Below are 12863 nucleotides of genomic sequence, written 5' to 3'. Positions count from 1 at the left end.
GCACAGAGTCATGTGGGAAGTTAGGGGTCTGGGGGGGTACTAGGGCCCAAAGGAGGCAGCAGACAGCCAGGTTTAGAGAGGGAAGCTTTATTGTCTCAGAGGGGCAGAGCTACTTCTGCCTGCCCCAAGGACACACAGGCTCTATCCTTCCCATGGGCCATGGCTCTGGGAGTGACCCACAGAGGGGAGAGGAGGCTTACACTGGCCCCAGGGGTTCTCAGGTTAGGGAGGGACATGAAAGTGACCACATGCTTCTCAGACACGTCAGCGGCTGTAAACATAGGGCGCAGGGGGCCTCCTTACTCTGGAGTGGGTCTTGGTCCAGCCTTGGTAGGGGGAGCAGGTGCCCAGCCCCTTTTCAGGCCTAAGAGCAGTCTCAGAGAGGGTCAGGGAAACTGGGCAGTCACTGGGACAGTGTGCCATCCCCAGGGCAGGCAGATGAGCCATGAGCTTCATCACAGACCATACAGACACACAGTGCACTTGGGAGCCTTGGGCCAGAACGCTAGAAGATAGGGATGTAGTTGTCGATCTTGGCGCGGTGGCGCTGGGCGATGCACTCAGCAATCCACACAATGTTGCGACATTCCTGCTCCTTGAGCTTCACAAAGGCGTAGAAGACACCAAAGTGGAACTGGTTCAGGAAGGCCAACTTGTTTAGTTTCACCTGCAGACAGACACAAATATGATGTACTGGTGGCCATAACCACAGAGTTGGGCCCAAGCCACCAACTCCTCTCTTCGACGGGTAGGCCCTGCAAAAACGCTGCACTCACCTCGTGCTCAAAGAATCGGTCCTCCAGGGTCTTGTCTCCGGGGTTGCTGCCTGCACCCTCGAAGAGCAGCTTGTACTCCTGGACGGGGAAGTGGTGGGATGCATGAGGGTGCCGTGGGGTGCTGGGTCGGGGTGCATGGTGCCAACATGCCCACCCACTATCCTGCCAGCCAGGGCACTCACCGGGTAGTAATCAGCCACGTTCTTGACCTGCTCATAGTCATCAGCCCGAGCCAGCTGAGCCAGGCCCTCAGGGTAGAGCCTCCCGCAGTGGGGAAAGAGCTTGGCACGGTCCTCCTTGGATAGCTCTGTGCCGAAAGAGTTGATGGTGATGATGAAGGCGCGGCGGTCTGCTTCAAACTGTGGGGCCGGTGCACAGGCAAAGAGAGAAGGAGGAAGAGGGAGGCAGTAGCCAGTCAGTTGGCAGGGCTTCCCCTGGCCAGGGCTGGCAAGCACCAGCAGGCAGGAAGGTGGGCAGGCACTCACCTCCAGGATGGGGCACATGGCGTCCGCTGTGGTCCCGCCCAGTAGGGTGCAGAACTTGTAGAAGGACTCCAGGTAGGCCTGTGTAGAGCATGGAGTTTGCTCAGCAAGGCAGGGAGACTCAGTGGGGCTTGCTAGGCCTCCCCATCACATATGACCTCCTCCCCTTCCCAGCCCCTTTCACGGTGGGGACAAGCAGCACACCCATGGATTGGCCAGGGCAGCCCTTATGGCACAGCCCTGAAACACCCCAAATTCCAACTGTTACTCAGCCAAGTGGCAGCTGCTTGCTGCTGCCCACCCAGGAGTGACAGAGCAGTGTCTGGCTGACCATCCACTGCAGGGTGCAGTGTCCCCACTCACTCATCCCACAGAGGGCCAGGCTCAGAGGGGGCCTGGACAGAGGTCCTCCTCGTGCTGTTTTGCCTTCTTTTCCCCCTAATCTCCCCCAAACTTCCCTTCTTCTGCCTTAGAAAGCCAGGTGTCCATGGGGTGGGGAGGGACGCTTACTCCTGAGAGTTCACAGAGATGGCCTGGACTGAATGCCCCTGGCCCTCTTTCTAGACTACCTTACAGGACACCGCCTCCTCCCACCTGCCAGGCAGCCCCTAGGCATCATACGGCAGGAACCAAACTGTCAGGCCAGTTCCTGCTGAGGGATGGTTATTGCCTACATGGACGTCAGCTCCACAGTGCAATGGCTGGGCATGTGGGCTGGCAGTGGGAACAAGTACTTCCTGCCCAGGAAAATTGGATCTGCTGGGCATGAGGAGAGGACGGGTCAGCCTAGGCCCCAGGTCCCTCCCAACACTAACTCACAAAACCAGCCTGGCTTCCTTCCCCACACCGCCACCTCTCCATGCTGAGGAAGGTGGATGGTCTTACAGGCCCCGAGGGAGCTCCCTTGCAATGGGCACCCTTCACTCAGACCCCTAGGTCCCATCTGGTGGCACCATCCCAGAGACTGGCTATACAAGCTACAGACTATTCTTCTGAGGGGGGGAGTGAGGGCTGGGAGGCATAGAACACTTTCCATGCTGAGTTCTGACCTCCGAGGTGTGAAGATCTTTTCATCTCCCACCAGCTGACTTGGGCTCACAGGCTCTGCTGCTCCAAGAGAGATGGGACCCAGGAGTCCATGAGCCCAGGCCAGGCATGGCCAGCAACAGTGGGCAAGCTGGGCTTAGGGGAAGGCCTGAGGGTGACCACTGGGGTCACAGGGAACAAAAGTCTAGGACAGGTCAGGGAGTAAGAAGCCTGAAAGGGAGGATAGACCCCAGCAAAGAGGATCCCAGCAATCAGAGGGCCTGGGTGGCAGAGACAGCTGCTTCCCAGGGCTTGGTGGTGCCTTTCAGTCCCTCTAGGAGTCTGCCTGTGGCCACCTGTTCCCTGTGGCTAGCCAAGCTGGCTGAGCCAAAATCCTGAGGCCTGCCCTGGTGAGGCCTATGGTTCCTATCTGCAGGGGAAGCCACAAGCCAGGTCTTGGGCTCCATGCCCTGGGCTCCTACGTATATGCTTAGTCAAGTGTACCAATCCTCGGAGAGGCCGACCCCAGGGTCAGGGAGGCTGGTGGGACAGGCCCAGACTCTTCTCTGGAAGCTAAGGCAGCTAAAGAAACTGGCAAGATCCCAGAGGCCCAGGTACCAAGGTCACCTTCCCACCCCCTTCCTGTCCCTTGGAGTCTGCTACCCCACGGCTGCTGCACCAGCTGCCTACAGTTCCCTCCCGCTGGGCGGCTGAGGGTCCGTCTAATCTCCCATCTGTGGCCACCGGGCTGGGACATTGCCTGATGGGCGGGCGGTCCTGGCACGGGGCCCACAGCATTGGGTCGGTGTTTATGAGCTGGTGCCTGGGCAGCCCTTGCCAGTGACTCCAGCTAGAACCAGTCAGGCCCGGTGAGGCTGTGGGTGAGGCTGGGGGGGCAGCCCCACCCCTCACCCTGTCTCAGGGCAGGGAACCCGGCAACGGGCCAGCTAGGCAGGCGGGAGTACTAGTGTACACGCAAGCACGCGCGCGCGCACACACACACACACTCTCTCTCTCTCTCTGTCTCTCTCTCTGCTGACTGGCTGGCCTGCTCCCTATTAGCCAGTGGCTGAAAGCACTTGCTTTTTGCAAACAGGCTGAACCAGGTGTGCTCCCTGGTGCTGTTAGTGACTTATTACGTAGCTTTGGGCAACCCACCCCACTTCTCTGAGCCCTCAGTTTCCTCATTTTACAAACGGGGATAATGATGTCTACCTTAGCTGCTATGGCAGTCCTGAGGATAAAGTCGACAAACTTCCTACCTCTGTTTTCATCCCCTCTCATCCGCCCTCCACATCATGGCCAGAGGGGGCCTTCTCCACAAACTCTGCTCTATTGGAAACCTCTGTTGGCTGACCCTGCCCACGGGATAAAGTTCAATCTTCTAGCCTGCCATTCAAGGTCCTGGGTCACTTGATCTTATGCCTGCCTCTTCTTCCAGACCCCTCTCCTACTGTTCATTTGGAACATCTGGAACTGTCACTCTTGCGACAAACTTCTGCCACTTGGCCCATGTTCTGTGTTTTCCTTTTGCATGTGCTGGTCCCCTGCCTATACCATTGCAACCTAAGGCAGGCCCTTCACCTGCCACCAGACCCTCATTGCACTCTGGCCTGGGCCCTTACTGGGAGAATGGAGGCCGTGGGCTTAGGCTGCAGTCAGCCAGCTAGCCCCAAGCAGGGCAGGAGAGGACCCTTACTGTGGGAAGTGGAAGGCGGGTAGGGGATGAGGATGGTGGGAAGTGGTACTGGCTCCAAGTGTGGGAACCTGAAAGGGATATGAGGATTTGGCTATGCCTGGCTCAGTCACGTCCCTGCCACCATAACTGAGCACACTGTTGCCTTTGCTCAAGTGCCTGTCCTTGCTGGCAACAGCCCAGGTAATGTGGCCCCAAGGGCTACGGCCTGGGTGGTGGCCCATTACCCTCCTGGATGTTGGGGGAGTAGCAGTCCAGGACCCAGCTCTAACAGGCCAACCGGTGGAGCGCCAGCCACTCCTGCTGATCTTATCTGAGCCCGCTGCAGGCACTGCAGGACGGAGAACCTGTTCCAAGCAGCCTTGCACCCATCGCTGGAGCCAGAGAGTGAGCAGATAAGCCCCTGAGAAAGGAGCCTAGTGTAGCTGCATCCTGTCCCAGCACCTCACATAAATCACCATCCCACATCACCCCACAGCCCGGCCCACGGACAGCCGTCCCCCATCGCTAGCGCAGCGCACTACCTTGTAGAGTGTGTTGCGGATAATCTCGATGTTCATCTCATCAAGGTCCTGCTCTGAAATGCAATCCTGGAAAAAAGCCGCTGGGGAGGAAAGACACGGGTGTGAGGGGTGGGTAAGTGGCCTAGGCAAGAGCCCTGCTGATGTTTGACAGTCTCACAAGGCACAGGGGGCCCCTGCCACGAGGCCCATTAGAGTAGGTACTGGGGGTCCCCAACCCAGCCTGGGCTGTTGCCGTGAAAGTGGCAGAAGCAATACTCTGGGCAATGCACACTGACCTGAGCTTCTCCTGCCTCCTTGCTCCTAAAATTGATTTATAAAGGAGGCGGCTAGCCATAACATGATCTAATCGTTGCTGGGGCAGACCCAAGCTCAGACCATGCCAAAGACAGGCTTGCATAAGAGGCCATGACATCCTCCCTTCTCAAGGGGCAGCTGTGGATTCAGGGCCTGACGCCTACTTCTCTGCATCCCCCAGGAAGGCCTGGCGCCCACAACTGGAAAACCAGCCTCCTTCTGCTTAGGACAAGTAACAGCTCAGTGGGCATGGACCAGTGATCTAGGGGGCCACTGTGGGGCTGGAAGGAGACCAGAGCAGAACAGAGCATGCACATTCCCCAGAAGGGCCTGCAGACTCACTGGTCTGTCTCATTTTTAGAGATAGAGAAACTGAAGAAGCCACAAACAGCCCAGAACTAGCTCCGAGTACCTGGGAGAGTCTATGGCAGGCTAGGTCAGCAGGTGGGGCTCAGGCCTCTCAGCTCAGGACCTAGTATAACTTGGAGCTCCGTGGTTCAACCCTGGTGGCTTCCTGGAGCTGGTGCCCCTGAGCCCAGGACTCTGGCTATGAGGGCACTAGCTCTTTATGGCCTTAGTGCTTTCTCCTCCGCCTCCTAGGCAGGCGAATGTCAGCACTGCCTAGGCAGGGCCCTGCAGGAAGCTCCCGATTCCCCTCCCTTCCTTGGCCTCTGATATGGACCCTGCATCCTGCCCAACACTGTCAGACCTGGCCCCTGGTACCTGCTCAGTGGAGGCAAGTGAAACTGTTCACTTCCCTCTTCTGCCTCACAGGCAGCCGGCCCTCTGGCTCTGCTTAGGCTCCAGCCTGAGGCCACAGTCTATCCGAGCTCCCAGGACTCCAAGGGACTTGGGCCTCTTTCTCATTCCTCTCCACGAGCTCAGCCCTCCTCTGCATTCTGAGAAATCAGACTCTTTCAAAGTTACATGGTCCAAGTCAGGCCCTGGGGTAGCCTGCCTGACCCAGCAAAAGCAACCGGAAAGGAGCAGAAGGGGGAAGAATGGCAGGAGGAAGTTGAGGGGAAGACAAAGGTAAGCAGCAGTGGGCAGGTCTCACTTTCGGGATCAGGGCCACCCCCCTCCAGGGGTCACACTGAGGCACTGATGCTGACACCCCTGCCCACCTCCCGCAACCAGTACAGCAGCTCACCCAAGGGCGTGTCCACCAGAATGGCATTGTAGAGCTCGGCAGGTGTCTGAGCAATGTTCACAGCCTCCATCTGCTCAAAGCTGCCTAACGGGTGGCACTTGGGCACCAGTTCAGCGATGGAGCGCTGGTGTAGCGTGCCGGTGATGAGCAGGATCACGTTGTCGATCATGTAGCTGTAACTACAGGCAGCAGACAACAGCAGGGTAGCCCATCAGGTCAGGGGACTTTGAATTCCTGGCAAAGCACCATGCCCTTTCCCCACCCCAAAGCCCCGCATAGGCCACCAGCCCCTTCGCATGTGCTGACTCGTGGGTATTACAGATAAGCACTAATGTCTCGTCTTCCTGCCAAAGCTCCTCACCACCCCTACCTCTTGGAGCACAGGACAGACATGGCCCCTCCCTTAGTGGGAGGAGGATTCATGCCCCAGGAGAGATTGGGACACAGGTAACTAGCTGACAGCATGAACAGTGCTCTAACAGGACATAGGAACCATGGGCACAGGAGGTGGGACGCACAGCCCAGCCCTGGGTGGGGATGGCCAGGAGCCTGAGAGATAAAAGGACTATGAGATGAAAGCATGCTTTGGGAAGAGAGAACTGTGTGTGCAAAGGCCTGGAGGCATTCAATGAGTGACGAGCGCATTCGAGGAACTGAGCACGGTCAGGATTGGCAGAGGGAGGAAGGCGCAGCAACGGGCAGGGCAGGGCTGCCAGCAGGCTGCAGCCGGGAGGCTGAGGGCCCCAACTTCATTCTGAGCACTAGAGTTCCATGAGCGGGATGTAAGCAGGGAATACCACCATCCAGCTAGGGTCACTCTGGATCCTGGGTGGGGACAGAGGGGAGGGGAGAGGGGAAGATCTTGAAGAAGGGAAGGCCAGAGAGGAGCCAGGGGGAGGCCCACTCTGTAGTGAAGACCCAGGTCAGGCAGACCTGCACAGCCCCACACTACAGAGAGAACTACCCTCCTCCTTTAGGGCCTGACGCCAGGGCTAGGCACCCACCCAGGACAGCCTGGATGAGATCCAGAGGGCTGCACAGGAGGCTGGGCTCAGGTCAATCCCAGGCCAAGGCTCTTCAAGGCCCTTCCCTGCAGAAGGCCAGCTCTGGAGGGTGCATGGGCAGCACAGACGGCTGTGGGGCTGGGGAGGGGTGGGACTGCCCAGTTCAGACTCAGCAAGGGACAAGGCTCTGCCTCCAACCAGCAAGACACTGCCACAAAGGGGCTGGGGCAACTCCTCTTCCTCTTCTCATGAGGAAGAAGGAGTTCTGTGTAGTCACCTATGCAGGGATGGAGTGAAGAGGGGGAGGGCTCTAGGCCACACCCAGGCTGCAGCAGCCACAGCTGTCCTCCAGCCTGTCACCGATTATGAACTCAGGGTACATGGGAGCTGAATGAGGCCCAGGGGAATGTCCTCCAAGGCCAGGGTGGAGCTAGGGTGGGGCATCCATGGAAGGATAAGAGAGGTGGGGGGCGGGTAGAGGCTGCTTTTCTGAGTTGGGCACTGAGCACAGATCCTGTCCTAGCTTTTGGGTGAGCCAGAGCAAGGGCCCTGCCCTGTGACAGGATCTTGAGCACCCAGTGCTGAGGCAGTCCAGGGAAGACCCTGGCAGGAGGTGGCTCCCCATACCAAGTGAAGAAAGGGAGGGAGGTGGCAGCCCAGAGCCCAGGCCTCAGCTCAGAGGGCTGGCCCTCCAGGAAGGCAACAGAAGGAAAAGGCCTTGCTCCTGTCCTGGCCTGACCCCCACTTCCCCTGCTTGCTGCACACTCCCCCAGCTCGGCGCCCTGCTATGACCTCTGCTCTCCTGGGCCCAGGGCCAGGCAGCTACCCTCTCTCCACCCCCAATCTGGCTGGGTCAGCTACAGGATGTGTACTGAGAAGGGAAAGGCGCCCCCCCCCCCTTTTGCAAACTGCAGGGCTTAGGCAGGGTCTATTTGCAGCTGCAAGCCAAGAGGCCCAATGGTCAGCCCCCTGCCCCCCCAAACCCACAGTGCTGGCAGAGTGGAGGGACCTCAAAGAGAGCCTGCCAGGGCTTTGGGCCTTGGTCTCTAGCCCAGCCTGTATCTTTTCTACCCTGGACAGCACACACTCTCTGTCCCTGATGCCTCCAGAACCTACCATATCTCAGGACCCACTCCACACATACACCACCCAGCCACACTCCAGTTGTGCCCCATCCAGCCCCACTGTAGCCATGGCACTGCCTGAGACAGCCACAAAGACCCTGTCCCCAAACCCCCCTTTTACGCTCTCATGAGGAAGAAGGAGAAAAGCACATCCCCTAGACCCATGTTATCCAAGTGATCCCACAAGTGCCAGCGTCACTGTGAGAGCAGGCAAGGTTCAGAGAGGGCCAGCACCAGCCACCAGCCCCACCACACTGTAAGGCAGAGGAACAGCATGGCCCCATGGCCAGCACCCCCATGCCTGGCTCTACACTCCCCACCTAGTCTTGTCTTCTCAGAGGGACCCCCCACAAGCTAGTTTTCTCTTTCTAAACCTCCCCTTCCTGTGCCCACAACTCAAACTATCTGTCTACGCTGTGGGTAGGGCTCAGCTCGAGTCGGGCCCGAGGAAGGTGACTCAGGGAAGAAACTGCCGTCTGGCTTTGCTGCTATCCCTCCCATCATGGGAACAGGTCAGCTGCGATTCACTTTTGAGAGCTGACAGCAGATATGGAGGGCGGTGGTCACACCCCCTGGCTTCCTGCAACCTCTCCTGCCACAAGTCCTAGCTGGACACTGAGGGAAATGCTGGGTCAAATAGGGCTGTTCCCAATCATGCTACCCCAACCCCTTCCCAGGCCCTCTCTGAACCCAAGCTAGGCCAATCCTGGGTGATCCTATGCCAGGCCCAGCACATCCCTCCCCCCGGCTGACTAAAAGGCTGTGGCAACAGCAGCCACAGCCTTTCTCTGCTGCCCAGTGAGGGTCAGAATCCTCTTTCCCAGGAGACAGGACAAGGCTGGCCGAGATGATGCTGGCCAACCATCTGCCTTCCTCCCAGGGCCTGGGCCTTCAGCAGACAGGGAAATCCTCCTCCTTGCCTGGCTTCAGCAGCTGCCTCCCTGCCCCCAATAAGCCACTCCACCGTTCCTCCCCACATTTGGCCTCAGTAGGAGGGAATGAGGTTCCAGCTGGTCAGCGTCTCCCTCCTGGGGAAGACAGCTGGGGAGTGGAGGGCCGGCTGCCCGCCAGGCCAAAGAGGCCCCTGTGGGGTGGGGGAGGCTGTCTTCCTCTGCCCAGAGGCCCTTCCCTGCCCTGTGCCTTCAAAACTCAGCTTGGGCCCACAGATGTCTTAGGCTGGGGTTTAGGAAGCTACTTCCTCCAAGAAACCTTCAGAGTCCCTAGCCAATCCTGCCCCTCTGCTGTGCCCTTTGGTGCCACCTGCTGGAACAACATGGCTTCTCAACCCTGGGGGTCGGTAGGGCGCTGGTAAGGAGGCCACCATGACTAGGTACCCCTGTCAGCCTGTCCACCTGCAGCTCCAGCAGCAGCTCCCATGAACTGCTAGTGACAGTATCTGTACTTAATTACATCTGAGTCCTGCAGAGCCCTGTCCAGGGTGGAAAGTGAACAGAAATATCAGCCATGGCCTCGGCACACCACCTCTCAAGCCTCTGTATCACAGTTCATGATAACTAGAGCTTTCTTTGTGCAGCTCCTTCAAAAAGCTTACATTTGCCATCCAAAAGCCATAATAAAATACCTAATTTTGCCCACAACATTGTCATTATTACCAGAACAAGATAAAATTCCAAATTATTAATGAGCTGAATTAACTTCCATGGGGACCTTGTAAGGAAGAAACATTCCCCTATTAAATAGTGCATATTTATTTACTGATAAAAACAAATGAAATGCTTTTATACATTTGTCAAACAGCGATCAGGATGAGGGAGGTGTGGCCCACAGCAGCGCTAGTGATCTCTGATCTTCTCCTTAAAATCTTGCCCCTCCCCAGAGTCCAGTTGGCTCCTCCCACCGGATCTGAGCCTTCTGGGCCCCAAGGAGCTCCTGTGTGCTCTCCCTCCAGCCCAGGAGAACGCTGTCAATACTGGCACTCCTTCCAGGCAGGAACCAGATCCAGCCCAGGACCCAGAAACACAGCAGGCCTGGAGCCCCAGCCTGCAGAGAACTGCCATGGACCCAGAAACTGTCATTATGGACAGCGAGGGCAGGAGGGTCAGGGCAGGAAGGCCCAGGGAAACCTGATGCCCCTCTGTGACCAAGCAGGGCCCAAGGGTGGGGTGACATGTCTTAGAGAGAATGGCAGATGTGCTGACAGGCCCATTAGGCACTTGAGGCCACCATCCTGGGACAAAGCCTCTTTCCAGTTGTACACTCCAGGCTGGTGGCAATGATGCCCCTGATACAAGAGAAATACAGGCCTGAGCTCCCTTGGGCTCTGCCAGTGGACACCTGGAACACGCCCCCTCCAGGGAGGCTCACCTGTCCGAGGACACGGGCCTTTAGGACCCACCTTGAGTGAGACCAGGCTCACTCCTCCCACAAGAACTCTCCCAGCTTCTCTTCCAGTGCTGACTCTCCTATGGGAAAACATCATGGAATGGCCCAGATCAAGGTCCCCTCCAAGACCAAAAAACCCTAATAGAGGTTCTATCCCAAGTCACACAGCAAGTTAATGGCTGCAACTTGGTACAGGGACATATTAACATGTTACCACAGGAAATTGAGCTGCATCCTCTCAAGACTACATAATAGCAGTTGACTTCAGGGGACCTACCTCACTCAGGCTATCTGCTCCCTGCCAGCCAGCTGCCTCTGCTCTGGCCATCTGCTCTGTCATCAAGTTGCCTATCTTCACTTGATCCTGGAGTCTTACCAATGCTGCAATGCTGCAAACCCCTAGTTCTATTTGCTGAAGGCCTTTTCAGGTGCTGTCTACACCACCAATGGCACTATCCCACTGCATCCAGGCACCTTCTTCCTGGCACTGGGCCTGGCCCAGAACAGGCACTGTTCACGTGTGCTGGCTAAAGGCTGGCCAGGACCTACAAAAGCCTTGGACACTGTCTCACACATAAGGGCCGAGGAGGCCTTAATCGGCTTCTGCTTGCATACCTTCAGATACAGGGAACTCATTTCCTCTTTTTGAGACAAGAGTCTCACTCTGTTGTCTGGGCTAGAGTGCTGTGGCATCAGCCTAGCTCACAACCACCTCAAACTCCTGGGCTCAAGTGATCCTCCTGCCCTAGCCTCCTGAGTAGCTGGGACTACAGGCATGCGCTGCCATGCCCGGCTAATTTTTTCTATATTTTTTAGTTGGCCAATTAATTTCTTTCTATTTTTAGTAGAGACAGGGTCTCACTCTTGCTCAGGCTGGTTTCTAACTCCTGGCCTTGAGTGATCCACCCACCTCGGCCTCCCAGAGTGCTAGGATTACAAGCATGAGCCACCTCGCTCGGCCGGAACTCATCACCTCTTGGCAGAAGCCTGTTCCAGCCATCCTAGGGCAGCTCTGAAAGCAACTAGGCTGGCACTGTTCTCTCAAGTCTTCACAACCCGGATGGGTCCTCTAGCTGAGGCTCCTACTACCTGATGGACTGTACTCTCCTCTCTGGGTACATTCCTCTGGCACTTCTAGGGTGGCTTCCTCCTTGCCTGAGCACGCACCGCACCTGGAGGCTGTGGCAGGGGGCACAGAGCCGGGGCTCCATGCTCACTACTCAAGACATGCATAGTTCCCTCAGCCTAGAACCCCCTGCCCCCCAATTCTTCCCTTAAGTTCCTTTCCTCTTAGCCAAGTAGCCACCTCCTCCAGGAAGCTAGTCCTGAGTCCCCAGCCTGGGGGCACTCCCCTGGTGCCAGCTCCTATGGAGAGCCTTCACCTCTCTCTGCTCCATATCCCCCCATCCACACACTGGGAAGACCTGCTAGGGCAGAGTGGGCAAGGGAGAGTGGCCAGGGAGATAAAAGTTAAACAGAGACATTGTGAGAGAAGGGAAACGGCTGGAGGGTGGGAGACTGGACACTATAGAGTGGTCAGTCCTGGTGACCTTAGCTGCATGAAGGTTAAGGATGACCTTAGTCTGGGCCTTGTGGTGCAGTGATAGGACTTATGGAAACTGACTAGAGGTTTGAGGGATGGGGAGGAGGTGAGAGAACAGACAGTGAATGTAAAAGTTTAGAGCCCACAAGATGGGTTTTTAATGGTGTGAGAGAGTTGAACTTATTTAGAAGCTGAAGGGAAGAATGTGGAAGATTCTGCACAGAGAGGAATGCAGATGAGTGGCCACTCAGGGTCCCGGGAGTGAGGTGAGGGGATTCAGAACACTGTTAGAAGGATCCAAAAGAAAAGGAGGGTGCTTCTGCCATTGGAATGGGGTTCAGGGGGCAAGGTACAGATGCAGCACTGGGAGGCATACTGGCTTTGTTGTCTTTGCGGAGGGTGATGGGAGCCATCTGCCCAGACAGGAGGCTGGGGGCAGGAGAGGGATGGTATTTAAGATGGGGAGGTGGTCTTCCCATTCCTGGTGGGAGACTACAGGGTGCTGAGTAGGTGGAGCAAGAGGCCACTGGGCAGGGACAAGCTGAGGCTAGCCGAGCGGGTGAGCATACATGCCTGGCAGCAGGCATGACCCCCAGGCCAGTTTCCCCAGCTTTGCTTCCAGCAATAGAGGTGGGGGGAGGGTGGCTCCAGGCTGGAGGCTGCTGGGATTCCTCCAGGGCTGGGGGGCTGCCAGCCGGGTGGGACCACGAGTCGGGCAGCCAAGAGAGCTGCGGATGTTGGCAGAAGAGTGCTCCAAGGATGGACCAGGGAACCTCAGCCGGGGAGGGCGGGAAATGAAGACAAAAGGGACAGTAGGGGAGGAAGCAAGGCCCAGAGTCCTGCTGAGTCCGGAACCCGTGTCCCGCAAGGGACTGAGAGTGGGTTGGAGGACCTGAAGGCA

The 12863-nt window shown here is 57.3% G+C and overlaps 1 protein-coding gene across 1 annotated transcript in view; it reads right to left on the bottom strand.

The window, feature by feature from the left end:
• Window positions 1-71: 71 nt before the first annotated feature.
• Window positions 72-12863, bottom strand: part of ATP6V0D1 (ATPase H+ transporting V0 subunit d1) — a 39988-nt gene continuing 27196 nt past the window's right edge. The window contains exons 3-8 of the mRNA XM_012742540.3: window positions 5949-6127; window positions 4505-4584; window positions 1262-1339; window positions 959-1135; window positions 777-854; window positions 72-667 (exon numbers count right to left, since the gene is read on the bottom strand). Of these exons, the coding sequence (XP_012597994.1) occupies window positions 506-667; window positions 777-854; window positions 959-1135; window positions 1262-1339; window positions 4505-4584; window positions 5949-6127 (754 nt within the window). The 3' untranslated portion in view covers window positions 72-505. The remainder of the gene's footprint in view (window positions 668-776; window positions 855-958; window positions 1136-1261; window positions 1340-4504; window positions 4585-5948; window positions 6128-12863) is intronic.

The sequence above is a fragment of the Microcebus murinus genome, chromosome 20 (genome assembly GCF_040939455.1).
Source record: "Microcebus murinus isolate Inina chromosome 20, M.murinus_Inina_mat1.0, whole genome shotgun sequence".
Classification (NCBI taxonomy): domain Eukaryota; kingdom Metazoa; phylum Chordata; class Mammalia; order Primates; family Cheirogaleidae; genus Microcebus; species Microcebus murinus.
The sequence above is the reverse complement of the archived record's forward strand: the minus strand, read 5'-3'. Positions and strand labels throughout refer to the sequence as shown.